The 19,715-nt window shown below is 40.3% G+C and overlaps 1 protein-coding gene across 1 annotated transcript; it reads left to right on the plus strand.

Moving 5' to 3' along the window:
- Positions 1 to 4,578: 4,578 nt before the first annotated feature.
- Positions 4,579 to 10,392, plus strand: LOC139470178 (uncharacterized). The gene is made up of 5 exons (XM_071252479.1): positions 4,579 to 4,782; positions 4,960 to 4,987; positions 6,916 to 7,116; positions 9,746 to 9,864; positions 10,255 to 10,392. Exons 1-5 carry the CDS (start codon positions 4,579 to 4,581, stop codon positions 10,390 to 10,392), a joined length of 690 nt encoding a protein of 229 aa, XP_071108580.1.
- The last annotated feature ends 9,323 nt before the right edge of the window (positions 10,393 to 19,715 follow it).

The raw sequence follows: 19,715 nt of genomic DNA on the forward strand, positions 1-19,715 counted from the left end.
TGTAGTTTTTAGCGAATATCAGAAAACGAAAATACAAAAGGATTTATTGTTTGAGAAATTCGTGGTATTTACTTATATCAACCACACACTTTTGAGCTTTTGGGGGAGCATTATACTATCTATAGTAAGAGTAGTGTTGGTATGTCTGTCCATTCATGATATGTTTCTCTAAATTTATCCTGGTGCCAAAGGTGATATCATATGTTATATGCACATTTAGACTTACCTCTACATTTTCTACCCGTGGGAATTCTGAGTTCAGAATGCTGGCCTTAAGAGGCGATTTGCTGGCGTGGAGCGTTGCTCATATTATCACCCACTGGGTTGTCTGGTTCAGTTTCGATATCTGATAGTGATTCATAAACACATGCCATACTCAGCAACATTCCAGCTATATGACAGCGGTATGTTAAGTACCCGAAACAGGACCGGACAATCCAGTGATTGACATCCATTGAGATGCAGTGACTTGCATCAACCAAGTCAGCGAGCCTGACAACCCGACCCGCTTGGCCGCCTCGAGGGTTGCTACAAAACAGTTCTAACCCTGATCCTAACGGGTCACATGCTTATTGTATAGTCGGAATCGTACAACAGACACTACTCTTATGACATTTCTTAGGATTATGGTAAGGATTCTGTCGCTTTTATTTATAGGCTGCAGTTATAGAGCTGTATTAATGCTGAGTATTCTCCAGCGCCTTTGATTATGTTGATAGGAAAAATATATTGTTTCTTCATCTTTGCTGTCATGGTAAATTGTTCTGCCTAAAAGCATATACACCGAAGTCGGAGAGTGAGCAGCATCTGGTAGAGTCCATACTTTGCAACCAGAACCTGTGTCAGACAAGGTTGTATACTTAGTCCCATATTATCTTTTTTTATAAATGAACTATCAAGAAGTATAAGGTTTGAGAGTTCTTGCGGGATATTTGTATCTCAAGAAATAGAAGATATGATGTTATTAGTGTTTGCTGAATCTTTGCAAGGATCTTTCCACTGGCCAATGTGACATCATCTTTTGCTGGTTCCCAAGTCATGTAGGCATAACAGTTAACTCAAAAGCCGATGCTGCAGCTAAAGCAGCTCTTGACAAACCGGTATATAGACTTCTTATCCCATACAGCAATTTCAAGCCAACCGCCAAGAGTTATAGTCGAGATCTAATGCAAAAACAGGTAGGAATAAAAAAACTGGAATTTAAACCAACGTTCGGTCATACGTATTTGGGTTGTCAGCCAAGACATGATGATGTCGTTTTGCGACGATGTCATTTTAGCCACAGTCGGTTTGTCTTAGAATATCTGCTGAAAACAGTTGATGACAGACCTCCTATTTAGTGTATTCCTTGTGATGAAAGGCTAATCGACGAGTATATGTTGCAACCACAGGTGATTCACAGTATCTAACAGTAAATCTGAAAGATTTCTTTTCCTGTGTAAGCGGGCATCTCATCTTAAGCTACTTGATAGAAATTGACCTGTATCATAAATTTGAAAAATGCATGTCAATTAATTGCTTGTTTTTAAATTTGGTCTGATGCTTTTATCAACAGAGATTAAAGAAGGCTCTGCCTTAGAGGTTAAAGTACCGTAAAATGATTGTCCCCATGTATGACACATAGCTCCTATCATAATCAATGTAACTATCATCAACCAGTGTTTTAAGCCAACTCATCCCTGACTGTTTTATAATATTGGCTAGTAGCTAAGGTGATGACATAAATCCCGCTGGAGTATCATGCAGGAAGCAGAGCCACTATACGTCCCCATGACGCCGGTTCAGGTGGCCTACCTTTGGTTACTTGTGGCCATTAGCCCGTGTTAAAACTGCATAAATAATATTTTTATGTCCAAATATGTTTGGCAAATTTGTATTCTATATGTCAACTTGTTCTCGTCGCTAAAGGCTGACAGATTGCTGATGCAACGTTAGATTTTAACTCACTCCCTCTCTACGACCTGTTGGGACACTGGTGGTCTTGTTGTAATCTTTCACACCTTGCTCTGCAAGACCGCGTCCTTTGATTTGAATAAAATTAATAGGAGTATGATATTGTGTTTCTTCAGCACGTTTGACACAGTCGGATTTGTACAACGGCTTTTGGAGTTTCTGGCCGTGAGAAACAAGGAAGCGTACTTCGTCTCGACCTAAAGCATTACAAGGATAACAAGTTGTGACGTCATCTTTGAGATTACATGATTGATAGAATACGTTTAGTTTTAATCATTTTCACGTCGACATTGCATTGGTAAATGGAAGTGTATTTTATTGTTTTAGAGTGGTTGTAATGTGTTACATTGTTCCTGTGGAGATTCGGTAGACGCACATTGCATTATGTTTGGACAGTGATCAACCGTCTTACTATGTTTAGATGCTGGTGTGACTACAAACATGATTTGCATTTTTTGTAAACATTTCCAATAATTAGTATGTATACTGTCTATTATTATTAACTGTACTTGCATTTGATTGTACTTTACCAGTAAAGTACGTTCTCACTATGTTCAGACTTTCTTTCTCCAAATCGGGAGAGTGTTATATTGAAGTGTATTTTATTGTATACTCACACGCAGAAGAAACGCAAGTCGAGTATGCAGTATACATGTTATTTATTTTCAACAGTAAAGACAAGAAACACTAATAGGGCAAGATTGACAAATATTTGATTAAAAGGCAGATGACATAATTGTTGTTTTTTCAAATGTTAAGGGCTTACACAGTTTCGGGTCAATACCCAAAATGTCATTCAATACCTGGTGTGACCACCATTAGCATTGCTCACTGCCACACATCTCCTGTACATTGAGTGGATCAGACGATTTGTGAAGGCCCTAGGGATCCTCCTGCACAGATCCAGAGCAGCTGTGCGTAGTTCATCGGCAGTTGTAGGGACTGGGCGCACATTGTGCAGACGCCTTTGAATCTCACCCAACGAGTGTTCGATGGGGTTCAGATCAGGGCTCAGGGCTGGCCACGGTAGAACACGGATGTTGTGTTGTTGCAGAAAGGCCATGGTAGCTCTGGCAACATGGGGACGAGCGTTGTCCTGCTGGAAAATGTGTTGTTGATGTTATGCAAAAAAATGGAACAATGTGGGGTCTGATCACTTTTTCGGTATACCGCTGAGCAGTGACGCCGTGTCCCCGACCTTGACCAACATTCAGAAAGCACATGGGTCTAAGTCTAGCATTAAGCTAAACCCCTGCCCATATCATGACGCCAGGTCCACCCCATGGATCCCTTTCCACAACGTTCCTGTCAGCGAAACGATCACATCGACGCCGCCAACTTCTGACTTTTCCGTCTGCACAAAAGACACAAAAGCGACTTTCATCAGAGAAGATGACACACCTCCACTCACGATGACGCCAATTGTGATGACCCTGTGCCCACTGAAGTCGTGCTTGTCGATGCTGTGGTTGGAGAACAGGACGACGTGCTGTTCGGCGATATCTGAGGTTGTTGGAACGGAGATCACAGTGTCCCGGATAATGTGTCGATTATGTGTTCCTATGGTCTGTCGAGCACTTTCACTTGCAGTTAGGAACGGATGTCGCTGATGTTGACGGGTAATCTGCCGATCTTGTAGAGGTGTGGTGACCCGAGGACGACCGCTGCGAGGAAGATCGTCTGTGGTCTGCGTAGCATTGTATCGATGCAGGAGACGGTAAATTGTGGTTATGTTAACGTTGAAATGACGGATTCTCCAGCTTCCACACGTCCGATAGCCTGGTTTCTCTGAATTTGAGTTAGGCGTGGCATTGTTGACCAAGGAGTTGTAGGTCCAAGAATCGGCCACATTTTTATACCCACTACAGTTCGTGCATTTTCGATTTCGCGACAAATGGGTGCATGATACCCACATATTCATTGAGATGGTGCGTTTTGGCGATTCGTGTTTTATGTTGCGTTTTTACTCGGGGTTTCCAAAATGCAACCAAAAATATTGATAACACCATCAGGCTTCACTACACGCTAAAACTCGTATCAATTTATGGTTCTGTGTTTGTTACCTATTTGCCTAAAACCACTTGCGTTTCTTTTGCGTGTGAGTATATAACAGTGATTGTAGCTGTGTTGCATTGTTTCTGTGTGGAATTGCTAGACGCTCATTGCATTGTGTTTGGACGGTGATCAGTCGTCAGTAAGTTACTATATTTAGATGCTAGTATGGTGTCCGGTCCGGTATACCGCTTTCGGTGATAGTATGTTACCGAAACTTCTGTAATGTTCTGTGTTATGAGGGCACAATATTGAACTAATCAGAAAACCTGGGTAAACCTTATAAGGGGACAAGAGCTTGTTCACGTATCTCTCACGCATTTTCACCACATCGGAACCACCTTTCATGTGAGGCTCGTTCATCATCCTTGAGCTTGACCACTGTCGCCGCTGGGTGAATATATGAATATTGTACTGCCACTCTAATATGCAACATTCACCGTTGACAATATTAATTGCTTGACAGTCCTATCATAGGGTATTTTTCAACTGAGAAGTCGTCTGATTTCCACCAGGGCTAAACTACTTGCCTCACGGAACCACCTGTTTGCCTGTACATAAGGACTTGCAACAATGCTGCTGTTCGTCGCTGGTCTCATCACCATGTCGTGTCTCACCCTGTCCGTGCTCTGCGCTGATGATGGTAGAGACGCCCTTCTATACCAAGTGGACATCTTCCTGCCCCCTAAGGAGGGGAGGGACGAGACAGCGGATATACTGCACATTCAGGAGACAGTGAAACATCTATCTGACATCAATGTCCTTTTTTCATTTAAGGTTTGTATAGTCAACAAACCATAATGCATAGCGTCATCGATATAATTACCAAAATACCTTGGGCCTAATCACAACTAGAATTGTATTCTGATTTGCATCAACTTCAGCAGAATTTCCATTACCACTCACCCACTCACTCACTTTTTTTGTGCAAAACAATTGTTTTTTGTTGAGCAGGAACTCGGGAATCCACGCATTATTCTTGGTAAGTTGACTTAACAATTTGCTTTAATTGTCATTAAATAAAAATAAACGTTAATTGTTTTAAAATAAAAATAGACGTATGGTCACACAAGGAGTGTATGCCTACCGTCATTTTATGTAAGTTGGTAATGTTGAATGGTCATCTTGGTTGGTTTTAAGGAATTAACCATAAATGACAAGGTCGTTTGGTATATATTTTAAAGAAAAGATGCAGTATTTACTTATTTTACATGGTTCTTATCTTATTTGTTTCATCAAAATACTGAGGAGCAATCTCGGCACAAAAGGTCGAAGGCTTTTGTAAGGTCTATGAATGTGACATAGATTGGTTTCTTCTGCTTTCTGTACTTTTCCTGCAGCTGTTGTTTGAGAAGTTCATGTTGTCTGTTGGTCATGCTACCCTGAATCCACCCTGCATTTCGCAGGAGGGAACCTTCAGCGAACCATGAGTCTCCTCCTGTTTCTTCCCAAAGGCTGAGAATGAAGCGTCATGGAGGGTGTTTCTCAGATGGCCCCATCTTTGCTTGGCATCCCCCTGTGGAGGCTCTGTGACCATATAATCATTCTGGGCACCAGTAAAAGAGTCCACTCCCTGATGGCGTGAGGTATTGCTGACATCTTTATGAGTCGTTCCCTCTAGCTAAGTATGGTGCATCCTCTTTCGCTGAAATCTGATCCAGTAAGGGTTCGTGTCACACTCGGCGCTGAGGTACAAAAATGCAAAGATGCGATACACACATTATTGAGGTGGCGCCGTCTTGTCATGATCAGGGCCAGTTCTTGGACCAGGACATCTTGTGCTGAGGCTTAGTCTAAAGAAGGATTGGTGCTACACAGGCAGTGGTTGTGAGAACTGCATGATCATGAGAAGTATATTTTATCCATCTTGCCAAATTGGAGTGTCCCGTATAACAGGACCGGGATTCAAAGTACCCTCTCTTTCATTAGAGTCGCCAAGCATTAACAGCTTCTTCTTGAATGGTGATCCCCCTGATGATCGTCTGGAGCTTGTCGTAGAGCTGGACCTCGTCCTTTGCCTTCATTGTGGAACAGAGGGTAGGATCGTGCAGCCTGATGAGTCCCGTCGGACGTGACGAGTCGGAGGGTCAGAAGTCTCTCCACTCCACTCTTGCCAGGTTTTATCATTCTGGGGATTGAGTTCTTGACAGCAAAGTCAGCGGTGTGCTTTCTGGCTTGATCAGCTCCTGTAGCATGGCCATGTCCACTGGACAGGCTGGTCAGATCACAACACATTGATACCACCCACAATCGGAAGCAGCCCTTGGTGTTACATTCTACACCAAATAAAGCTGGACTTATCACCTGATTCCCTGGTTGTGCCTTCAGTGTGTGGCAATGGTGAGGGCCCCGTTCCAGAGAGATCTTGAAGCTAAGGGGATCCTAATTCCCATACTTTAAAATACACTTACCACAGTCGTAGCTCTAAGATTGCTTTGTGGAACTGGACACTGCTACCTCTCCAGGGGGTATTCCTGGGCAGCTTGATGTGGACGACCAGCTGTTGCCCATGCAACGTCTTGCTGATACACACAAGGGAAAGGCATAGTCAAAGATAGCCGCTATTCCCTAACGACACCTCATATTGGACAGACTACAGTTCAATAAAAGAAGCTGTGAATTATAATTCGACTTTTCAAAATTTAAATATACAATGCCGGCATGGTACATTTCTTTCCTACAACGCAAGGCATATGCATTCGTTTTTCAGCAAAACATGGGAAATACACAGGTATTGTATTATACATCAAACTTTCAGATAGTGAATAGGGCTCTCTAAGACCAGTATATACTTCGCATGGTTGCAGGACATATAAGTCTTCCAAATAAAACCTGATGGTAAGACATTTGAGATGTGTGACTATTTATTTATTTATATTTTGGATTCTGAATTTACTGCACATGTTTCAGTTCTTGACGTTGAGAAAGCATGCAGTTGGCCCCAGTTGACAGGCTTTCTAACAAGCAAAGGATATGAGTTCAGCGTCACATCCCTCTACTACGAGAGTGACTTCGCCCAGGAGCTCGGTGTCAACATGACAAAGGAAATGCTTGCGTCATCCTTCAGGAATCGTGATCTTTTGATGGGCAAAATGACATTTCCCGTGAAAGGTAAAAAACTGTAGGAACTAAACATTGTTTATGTTTATGATCATGTTTGCATTGCAAGCAACGAAGAAGGCAAATTATAGATGCTGACCTCAGTAATGAGTTACCACACCCCCTTACTTACACGCAAATACTCCTGTAAGAGTATTGTGTGAGTAGAGGGCGCTTAGCTTGTCAATCAAACGAATAGCTGTTATATAAGTATAAAACGTCAACACCAGAGAACAACAAGCCTCGATTATCTTGCGAAACATATTCCATTTGGCATAAAAGGAAAAATAGTGGTGAAAATCAATGATGACACCAGATATTCGCGATCAGGTAATGCCCTGCACAAGAGTATTTGCACAGAAAAGTAAGTGTTTGTTGCCTCACTTCAGTACTACTACCACGAAACGACGGCCTGTAAACAATCCAGACAATCAAGTGATCAATGGACGTATAAAATCAACGAAAATGTCATCCATTGACTTTGGGTGGCTTGATCATGAGGTGTCAAGAATACATTTACTAAGAACACACAAAGGAAACGAGACTGATGTGCTAATACTAAAGCGCAGTAATGGAGATAAATGGCTTCCGTGTCCTGTGTTCCTCTGTCTATCATGTTGATTATCATTCTGTTGTTATTTTGTAACCTACTCATGTTAATCTCTCTCATGCATGCAATTGTTTTAAGTGTGTATCATCCACCCCGATTATGTTTCTAGGTTTGTCAGCACCATACCCGTGCTCGTGGGTTTCACCAAAGTGGTAAACGTCTGAGACCTGCATCACTTCGAACTTTCCTCCCACATTAAGCTGACACGCCGCGATATTATTGGAATACTATTAAAAGCAGTGTTACACCCAATTCACTCACTCACTCATTATTCATCCTTGCTGGAAAATGGTATAAGGACCTGAAGCCTGACAACGGTATGAGGATCTACACCGAAACGTCGCCTTTACAGGAAGATTACTTTGCCTCACGTTACATTTATTATTTTAGGGCCATACAAACTTTAGCCATGATGGAAATATAGCTCAGCCAATACATGCTGGAACATGTGATGATAATAAACACATCGGGTAAAAGGTTATCTTAAGTTACATTTGGCATATAAACGGAGAGTAAGACTATGACCTCGTAGCTTATAACGATGAAGTTACATTTGGCATATAAACGGAGAATAAGACTATGACCTCGTAGCTTATAACGATGCAGCTTAACATTTCATGGAAAATTACAGGGCATGACATACAAATATGGCATAACCGAATTTGGAGCAATAGTAACAATTTATCATATAATGGGTAGGTTTCTCGGCAGGAAAAAGCCAACGGATAAAAACGATATCTGTTGGGGTCATATACGGATAGAGATGCAAATATCAATGGTCAAGAAGGGACTACTGTTTATAAACAAACATGGCGTTGCCCTCGTCATTCGGCGATCGAGTCAGAATGAACCATCTGGAATCTGGATAAACTACAGGGATAATTGCTATCATCATCAAAAGAACAGTCTAATATAATGAAAATCAGTGTCTAACTGTGACGTAGCTAAGGCATTTTATAAGTTTTGGCAACTTTGGAGACATAAATTTCGAAACATTAGCGAGGGCACGAGGCCTAGCCAAGCGGGATCAGTAGCCATAGCTGTGCTTGTAGACCTCTTCTCCACAATTAAAATAGTTGGATTTGGCGGAAATATGTTTGAATTGTTACCTTGTTTCGTTTTGTCGCTGTGTGTACATCTTACTACACTTCTTAACGTTATGACTGGACAGACCGACTGTCAACAACGTCTGACCGTGGCCGTGACGTCTCATAGGCTAGGGTTAGAGTAGCTTCCCTTTGACAAAGGGCAGATACTCTAGCGGACAGACAGATTGATTTCCGCGAAAGGCAATTAAAAACAATTGTTGTTTTGCGTATATGTTACTTCACAACTGTATAAGAAACAGATTTCAGTTGGAACTATATTGGCTACTGTCACTGTCCGACTGACACATCACTTACCCTGTGACGTAATAAATATTAATGCGTGCATTTCAGGAAAACATTGAATATTTCGGTAAGGTTTGTGAGAGAGGGAAAGCGATTTTGAAGCACAACATTAAAGAATGACATTATATGATAAAGAGGTTATCACGCTTGTGTGTTTGGGGATGGTAAATATCCTGTATTAGGAATAAACACTATGTATTTAGCTCGCCAAAGCTCGCTAAATACAATGTTTGTATTAGGAATAAACACTATTATTACACTGTTTATTCCTAATGCAGGATATTTACCATCCCCAAACACACTCGCGTGAAAACCTCTATATACTGTTGTAAAATCGCCCAGATTGCCTTAAAGTTTGTGGTAAAAATGTTTCTAAAGTGGTACAAAAATATCGTGCTGTTTATAATATCCTTTTTACTGTACCGTATTACTGGCGAGGAATATTTCGACCATATTTAAGGGGAAGTTAGATACATGATCAAATATACACAAACCTTTCTGCAATATGAAGATATCCTATTTTCTTGACATTGTAAAACTTTATGATCGTGAAATGCAGTTGGTATTACATCAGCGTTTTTGTAAAGGAATAATACGTTATGAGTACCATCTGAATAATCTCATATCGTGTTCCTTTCAGGATTGTCAACCCTTGAATACAACAACATGATGAAGTGGACGATCGAGAGACAAACAGACATCATGAAAGATGGCGAACCATTAGCATGTTTCAGAAATCTCGCCGAGTATCCGGTTCAGGTAAGCCCCTCCTCAAGAAATTTCATTGTTTTATTATGATACATAACTAAAGCACCAGTGTTGACTTGTGTGCTACAATTACCGCATTAGTTCGTAAATTAAAAAACACATGTTATTATCCCATGAACATATGTTCTCAAGTTACCAGTTTGTCTTGGCCTTTCCTATTTTTATTTTTTTACTCTGTTGTAATTGGCTTATGCTGTGTTACATTGGGACAATGCAGTAACAGACAACGTATTTATGGAAAGCGGAAGAATAACTTCTCGTATTTTGGGGAATTACAGGTAGTGTTCTTTAATATCTGTACTTAATAATATATGCAGGGTTGACTTTGTGAAGAAAATGTTCACTGTCTGTTCATGAGGATTATTTTTCAAACCATTTCAGATGATATTCATTGAGCCAGCCAGCAACCATCGTATGTCTGGATATACCCAATATTTCCATGTAGCCAGGCACGCTCAGCTTGTTGTCACACGAATCGAAAACCTGGATTCCTACACAGGAGTGTGCCAAGGAGACTAAAATGATATGAACAAGTCACATCAAACTGATCAGATAATAATGTAAAATTATTGTATTGATTATAAGTAAGCCATAGTTGTCCCTAAAATAACACTCAACAAATGCAGTTTCTTTCACTGAATAAAAACATTAATTCCATCTGAATTGTATATAATGTCAAGTACTTTGTACATGTTTATGTTACACACTCGTCACGTACAGCTACAATTCAAACATGATGCATCATGATGATATATCCAAATTCTACAATCGTGCACATCACCAGCTTGGACCTGTTTCAATGTCAAGTGAATTGGATTCATCAGCACATTGAACAATATTCCAGTTATATTACGGCTTTAAGTGTCAGGAAGCTGGAAATGATGGAAATGATGCAGGCCTCTGACGTTTTACTGTCCATTCGAGAAACAGAATCGTGGCAAACCGGCATTCTGATTATCCCACATTCACATGTTTCTAAATTCAAATTTTCTAAATCCAAGCCATCCATCATCATCCATTTATAACCGTCAACAGTATACAGACATACTGTTTGTGTAATGCGCTAAACTTATCGACGATGGTAATCTATTAAAATAACATAACCCCCCTTTATCTAGTATTCAGTGATTAACGAATTTTCTCAGGATTATCTAGCTTAGCTCAAATACCTTTTTATTGATGGAAGTGAAGAACTTCTGTAAGTCCCTTACCTTTATACTCAAGATGTAAGTCCACAGTGCCCATTTCCCCCCATCTAGCCAAGCCTTGGTTATACACTCATTAGAGAATGGTGTAAGGTAACTACTAGGTCTTGTTACGAGTGGATTCCCAAATTAAAACAATATTTTAACCGAGAAATCTGTACGTAAAAGAACATAGTGTGAAATCAACAAAGAGCCAACAGGTGGTATACAATCAACAAATGTATTACAAAGTTCACTAAGCTTGCTAATCAATACAAATTACTGCACAGCAATTTCAATGACAGTGAACAATAGAGTCGTAGTACAGTATTCAAAGGCAATATGTAATATGATGGCAGTGGTCAGTATCAAATACAAAAGCAACAGAGGTGACAGCAAAAGTAAGAATTAATCACATATAAACTAGTATGTATATATACTTCACCCACTGACAACAGTGGTCAACCTTCCGAGATGGGCTAGGCAGGGAATCAGGGATGATGAGCGATCCCTTCATGAAAGATGGTTCCAATGTGATGACAATACGCCAGAGGCGAAATGTGTGAGAGATACGTAAACACGCTATTTTCCCTTTATATACAACCTACCCAACCACTGAAAAGTTCAACACGTGCCCTCTTCCGGTAAAAGCCCCCGTGAGGACCGGTGGAAGATAAGAATGTGTCCACAGCACCCTATTGCAGGTCGAAAAGGCGACCGAATTGGGCAGCCTGTTTGCCGTGGGCTGCGACCATGTGTCGGCAGAGGAAGGGACTCGACCCTGTGTCGGCAGAGGAACGGGAGTCGACCCTTACTTTGCCCCGACGGACGGTAAAATGGGCCCGACTCTCTCAATCATGTCATGTCATGCCCTGGGCATTAAATATTTCGCACAAACATTTGGTATTTAAAAATAGATCTATTCAAAATGTCTAATATATATGTATGAATCTATAAAACTTGCTTTGAGTCCTATGCCCAGGAGGTGGTGGCTCATGGGCCAATCTGGTGATGCTGAACTCTGAATTCTGTACGTCTCCAATTAATTGTCATGGGCCGAACTCGCCTGACTCTTGATTTGGTAGATAACTATATATTTCCGAGTCAAATTTGTTGGAGTATACCATCCCTTTATCCCCGGTCTTTGCACCTTGGAATTATAAGACTGTCCTTGTAGACACTCCGTGGTGGGTGGGGGAAAAGGGGTGCTGAATCATTTTCCTTTCAAACATGGCTTCCCAACACCCTGGTTGAAAATGAGGATATATAGAATCTGTCATTTCACCTGACGAAAATATCAACAACCGATCTGACTATTGGCAACATTTTTTTTATTATCGAAACTTGTGACAAAGAACCCATAAAAATGAATCTGTTTGCAATCTCCAAAGGTATCACTGACATCTGTGGAGAGGTTACAAATGTCACCAAGCTTTGATCCAGTTCTCTCCTTGTGGAATGTGCAGGGACACATCCTTCAATCTTCTCAAATTGAAAGAGTTTGTAAATATCAAGGTTGCTGTCTCTGAACACAGGACACTTAACTCATGCAAGGGAATTGTCTGGCATGACTGAGAATGAAATAGTCAAAGAACTTGTCCAACAATCTGTCACAGCTGTCAAACGATTAACTTTCTAAAAGGCTGGTGTGGCTGTATAGATCAACACCTATCTATTTAAAGAGACTTTTGCACTTTTGAAAATTTCACAATCGATCAAAGCCGGTTACTGTAGCATTGGATTGGAGGTGTATATCCCCAACCCACTCAGGTGCTACACCTGCCAAGCGTTTGGACATGGATTCAAATCCTGCCATGCCTCTGCTGTTTGTTACGGCTGCAGGGACAAGCACGAGGCCACTGACTGTAGAAAGATGTGAAGTGTACAAACTGCGTTGGGAACCATATGGCCTAAAATACATCCTGCTCTGTGTGTCAACGCGAATCACAAATAATGAAAGTCAAAATCGAACACAATCTCTCGTACCATGAAGCAAAACAGAGGGTTGTAGGTACTACTGCAACTACCATGATCTGCCATTTCCAACTCTACTCTCGTCCTCCTGTCACCACTACCTCTTTCGACTGCCAGACTGATCTGACATGGTTAATGTCTGTTCAGCCACTGCAAACCCCTTCCTTACAAAGACCAGATGTGACACCTTCGTCTGTGACTCCTCCTAAACCAAAAACTGTAAAAATGTTGAGTCTCAGACTCCTTACACCTCAGTTGAACTTAATTAACGAAACAAAACCAGCAAAAAGAACAGCTGCAGACACCAAAGGCCACTCTCCTTTAGAAGTCCCAGTAGAGGTCCATAACTCCATTGGTCCTCTTGACATGGAGGTAACTCCATCTCCACATGAAACAAATGGGAGTACTACAAAGCCTTCCTGTGACATTTCTCCTGTAGAAGCACCACCGTGAAGCCACAAAACATTATCCAATGGAATTGCAGAGGTCTGAAGAAGAATTTTGATGAACTACAACTTTTAATCCAAGATTTTTAACCGTCAGCTTTTTGTCTCCAACAAACATATCTAAAGAATACAGATCTATTTGATATCCATCAGTACAGTTCTTACCACTCGTTTTCCCTTCCTGGTGATAAAGCTACAGGAGGTTCTTCTATCCTGGTGAATACAGGGCATAATCCAGAGCCCTGTTCCACTCAACACTACTCTACAAGCTGTTGCTGTCTGTGTAAATTTGAAGATGGTGTTAATATTATGTTCACTGTATCTTCCACCTTCCTCAACAAACTTTGTACGATCAGCTCCCGAAGCCCTGTATCATCATGCACGATTTAAACGGTCAAAATCTCCTATTAGATGTACTGGTACAAAAAAAAGGGAAAAGTCCTTGAAGATTTTATCTCAAATAATGATTTATGCATCTTCAATGATGGTTCTAATACCTATCTTGCCCCTGGCACATTCTCTGCCCTAGATCTTTCACTGACAGATTCATATATTTTAAATGAATTCGAAAGGTTGGTCCGTGATGACCTTTGTGGAAGTTGCTATTTTCCAACAACACTTACAACCATTAATCCGTCTGATGAACCACATTCAACAAGGTGGAACTTTACAAAGGCCAATTGGTCTTTATTCCAAACACTATGTACTGAAAAACTAAAACCTAACAGTTTCAGGATTGTTCCTGATCCTATAAAACCTTTTTCGGATATATTAAATGCTACTGGAGACGAAAGCATTCCTAAGTCCTCTGCAAATACACATATACATAAACCATGGTTTGATAATGATTGTAAACAAGTTAGGAAAAATAGGAAGAAAGCCAAGAAATATTTCCTATGACATCCGATTGTCCACAACCTGAACAACATTAAGATCACGGGCTCCAAAGAGAGACATTCCTTTTATCAAAATAAACGTCAATCCTGGAGGTACTATGTTTCCAAAATCAATTCCCGCACACCCATGTCCAAGATGTGGAATATGATTCAAAAGATTAAGGTTTCAAAAACAGCAGGAAAAGGAAAAAGTCAACTTTATCTCACACACACATACTTCAGCTCCTGAAACACTACCCGATTCATGTTTGGAAACTATACTTAATATATTTGATGAAATATGGAAAACCGGTAATTTCCCTCCTTCGTGGCATAATGATATTATTATTTCTATTCAAAAGCCCGGAGACAATATCATTAACTAGCTGTGTTTGTAAAACCATGGCGCACGTGGTCAACAATCGATTAGTCTTCTACTTGGAGACCAATAATCTCCTTAGTGACATCCAGTGTGGTGTCCGGAAAAAACAGAAGTACCATTGACAATTTGGTGCATTTAGCATCATTTATTAAAAATCCCATTGTCAACAATCAACATACTCTATCAATCTTTTTCTATCCAGAGAAGGCATGTGATTCAACATGGAAGCATGGTATTTTAAAAGATTTGCATGAATTTGGATTGAGGGGCAAATTACCTCGGTTCATATCTCAATTTTTAAACAACAGACAATTTCGAGTAGGCTGTATCCTGTCTAATCATTTCGATCAAGATCAGGGCGTCCCTCAAGGCGGCATACTATCCGTCACACCTTTCAGCATTAAAAATTAATAGTCTCATTAAAGTATTAAACAATAGCGTTTATGGTTCACTTTTTGTTGAAGATTTCAACATTTCTTGTCATGGTAAGAAGATGAATACAATAGATCGACAGCTACAGCTCTTAACATAATTATAAAATGGGCGAACGAGGTGGCTTCACATTTTCTAATTTTCTCCATTCATTTTTGTCGTAAATACACACCGCATAAGGATCCAGATATATTTTAGATGGTACTCCTTTCAAGGTAGTAGAAGAGGCCAAATTCCTGGGCCTCATATTTGACCATCATCTCACATTCTCACCACACATCAAATATCAAAGGTTCTCGAAAATATAAATTGTCAATGCAAGAGAATAGCCACTCTAGTGTGCCCATCGAAACAGATTCCATATGGCGTAAGGGGCAAAATAGCTCTGAAAATTAAATCAATCTCTAGGTGTTCGTGAAAAGGGTACAGGAAACGTAACAAAACAAGAACATTGAACCAACTCATCAACGACAATTTTGACACTGTCAGGCGGGGCAACCTGTAAATTAACAAAAGGTCATGGGTCAACATGTAACCTGTAAATTAACAAAAGACCAGGCATCTTTAAATACAACTGAAAGAAGAACACACTAAAGTACTTTTTAAAAATTTATTTATTATTTTATTTTTGTAACAATTTCAAAAGTGAAGACACTTTTTGTGCTACGTGGTAGCTACGCCACTGCATACTATTACCGTTTGCGGTATACAGGACCGGAAGTGTACACACTGGCATTTAAATATAGTAATTTAATGACGACTGATCATCGTCCAAACACAACGCAATGAGCGTTTACCAAATAACAACAGAAACAATGCAACACAGCTACAATCACTGTTAAACAACAAGATACACTGCCATGTAACACTCTCCCCATTTGTGGAAAAAGTCTAAACAAAGTGAGAACTTTCTTTGCTAATAATAGTATAAAAACTGAAAAGTACAGTAAATAATAATAAACATTATAAATGATTATTAAGAGAAATGATTACAAAAAATGCAAAAAAATGTTTGTAGTCAGAACTGATCACATCATCCTGCAACAGGACTGCACCAGCACCAACGTCACTAGCATCTCCTGCCAATTTGAAAGATTTTACAAAGTCTTGTGAACAGGAGAACTCTTGGCAATGGCTTTATTTTTTTCAAAAGCAGCCTGACATTTGCCGTCCAAACAAGTTCCACCCAGAAATGTCCACCTTTGCTCATACGGGCTGTCTGTGACCTTGGCCTGTGACATGAACTTAAATTGGATATGTACCTTTTCACTACATTAACAGTCAACGTGGCTTCAGTAATAGAGTGACAGTGAAATATATCGAAGAAGGTGTTATATTGTGTCCAGTAGAATGTAAAATTATACATGGGGCGGATCACTGATGTGACGTTTACATAATCTCGTATGGTTATTGAATACAGACTGCGTACTTCATTCTCTATACACAGCATGATGTTTTAATATTTAACCCTGTAAAGCAAAATGTTTACTGGCTACGATAAGCGCGTTTTTCAAATCAATTCAGCTGGTGTACTCCGCCCCATTTAGCCAAAGTAGGGTCGAAGTAATTCTGCAGGCACTTCATGCTTAAAATGACGTCATACACAGTTTGTACACAGGAATGTGCCAAGGAGACTAAAGCGATGTGCAAACTCTGTGTTTACTTGAAGGGATAGAGAAGGGGAGTTAGAGAGTGAGAGAGCAAGCATGCAAGCAGGCATCTGTTGCCAGTGTTATCCGTGCGGGACGCCTCGTATTTCTGATAGGATAAACAGATTTGGTATTTATATCATTTATCACCAGTTTAATTACACCCGTGTCGTGATCATAGTGACAATTAACTTCTTATTTGCATAATGGACGGACATATATATATATACACTTCAGCCAACATATATCTACCAACAGGTCGACACTGCCACAGGCTGAAAAGGTAAGTTCAATCAATATATAATTTTGGTACGTATTGGCCAGAGGCCTTTTGTAAATAATTGCAGATCCACATATACACAGAGAGAAATATTTATTCAGTGTAAGGTCTTCGACACCCAAAACAATCATATGTTTTGTAATATATTAACTGCATGCTGTGATATAATATACACATGAATTTATCTCTTCGGCATGTCTCAACACTTGAATAAAACTTCTTTTTCTTTGGTTTGTAGCAACTTTTTAAATTTGTCCATTGTTGGAGTGTCAAAAGAAAATGAACATTGTTATGTCGATCAGTTTCAATGGATAGATTAAAGATGTTGCATCATTGCCCGTTTGGCTGACAATACCACGCCATTCTTTAAGGAGGCACATATGCATCATTCTAGCAATTAAATATCCCACAATACATGTTAGTCAGAGACAGTACCATAACGGCTCCATAATTATATTTATGACCTTTTGTCATTTTATATGTATGCGGTGAAATCGAAACTCTCACGAGATAGACGTATATATTGATCGAATGTGTTGAAATAAGAAATCCAATTAAAATGGGTGTTCAAAGCAAAAGTGGGGCACATGTCAGGACACCTTATCGTCCAAGACACCCACTTCATTCTGCAGACTGTGTGTGTGTGTGTGTGTGTGTGTGTGTGTGTGTGTGTGTGTGTGTGTGTGTGTGTGTGTGTGTTGTACCGCATTTTCATAAAACCATTTTATTCGGGGTGTTCTTTGCGAGTTTGAGAAATCGCTTATTGAAGAAAGTATGAACAGTTTCTATTATTCGGCAGTACGATGTTCCGCACATTTCAGCGCCGTAACATAACATTACATTTATTTTATTTTGAGTTGAGTTGAAGTGTCTGTTATAGTCATACTTTATTGAAGCCTGGTATTTAATCGTGTTGAAGAATAAGTTGCAATAGCAGTGTGAAGGGAAAAAGATTGGGTGAGCATTGCAAGCTTGACCAGAATTCCTCCCTGGAACATTTCTCGATGGCTGCCTGAATAACATACGATACATTGCAGAGGAACTGTGGGTAAGGGAGATAATCACTCCCACTGTGATACAGCTTGAATAATATACGATGTACAACATTGCAAGGTCAGGGCATGATAAAGCTCTATACTACGCCTATAGCTAAATGAGATAATCGCTCAATGCGCAATAATTTATTCTTACAAAATAATAACCTGTTAACGGCGAAATGAAATATATTTCCCCCAAACATGTTTAGCTCTTTTAAAAACAAAATGAACAAATTGCATGCGTTATCTACATTTACGAAACGTGACTTTGTCTCAGAATGTGACAGGCGATTGGTTAAAACATGTCCAGATTAAGTCACTCACGCCGCTTTTAACAGTATGACAGTTAGATCATGGCGTGTAAGCTTAATGTGGGAGGAAAGCCCGAAGTGATGCAGGTCTCAGACGTTTATTACTCCGGTGAAACCCACGAGCACGGGTATGGTGCTGACAAACCTAGAAACATAATCGGGGCGAACCGGGATTCGAACCCACAATCACAGGTTTCTGGCGTGCCCAAGGGACGCAACTCTGCACAGCGAATCGCGGCGCCTTAGACGACTGGGCCACCCGTGCCCCCTGGCCGGTGAGAACGTGCATTTCGTTGCCAACTAAAGCTTTACAAAATTTTGTGACGTTACCCCTGAGATAACATGATTAATAGGAAAGGTTTAGTTCCCATATCGATAACATGCATTTCGCCGTGATCTAAATCTTCCACCTGATTACCTGCACCCTTACGTTAAGACAGATATCTACGTTTGAACATTATACAACACCACTAAGATGAGTGGTTTATTATCTAAATAGATCATTACTTTTCATTATCCGTTTAATTGTGGTTATCCACAATCCCAAGCCAAACAAGTAGGTTTTAAATTGCTTATATTAATTTGCTACAATTTAATCACGTGACTAAAACATTCCACAGGTGTATTGAGGGCCTGAACTTACACATGTAAACATAAGCAGGGTTTGGTGTCGCTGGTTATTGTGATTTGAAGTGTTTCTGTCGTACGAGTTGCAACTTGTTTCCACCAGTTATGTTAGCAGACAGCAGCAACTGCAAGCCATGAAACAGTTGTGCTTACCGAGTTGGTTGCACTGCATGACACCACAACCGAGGTGAATCAACGCCAGGCGCGTGACATGGCGTCGTGGAACGAACAAGGTGGAGGAACATTCGTGACCAACTCGTGTTATTCCGGGACAAGCCGAATAGCGACTCGTGCCCCTCTCATGGCCATTTTTGCGACCGGGTTCCGTCTTAGCGCCAACGGGCATACCTAAAACAATTGTCAACGCATTGCGTTATGGTTCACAAATATTTCCCCATATATTATATATATTTCAGATGAAATTTAAAGCACATCTGGACATCCGGAATTATACAGTATGATTAAACACATTTAACTGTGTGTTGGGTAAATTTTTAGATGCAAGACATGTGTAAAATCAAAATTATTTCTGAGGGATTCTTTGACAAAGAACTTGAAATCACACGCGCATTCTGATTGTTTTGTCGAATTTTCGCACATAATATTCATCGATAGGGGGACGAGTCTTCTTGCAGGTTACAGAAA

This window comes from Haliotis cracherodii, unplaced genomic scaffold, assembly GCF_022045235.1.
Source record: "Haliotis cracherodii isolate W230 unplaced genomic scaffold, xgHalCrac1.p SCAF_20, whole genome shotgun sequence".
NCBI classification, from domain to species: Eukaryota; Metazoa; Mollusca; class Gastropoda; order Lepetellida; family Haliotidae; genus Haliotis; species Haliotis cracherodii.

Excerpts from the sequence above, each read along its gene's own strand:
- LOC139470178 (XM_071252479.1), top strand. The coding sequence starts at position 4,579 with ATGCTGCTGTTCGTCGCTGGTCTCATCACCATGTCGTGTCTCACCCTG. Across the intron at positions 7,117-9,745 it reads AATGACATTTCCCGTGAAAG|GATTGTCAACCCTTGAATAC; the intron begins GTAAAAAACTGT and ends TGTTCCTTTCAG. Across the intron at positions 9,865-10,254 it reads TCGCCGAGTATCCGGTTCAG|ATGATATTCATTGAGCCAGC; the intron begins GTAAGCCCCTCC and ends AAACCATTTCAG.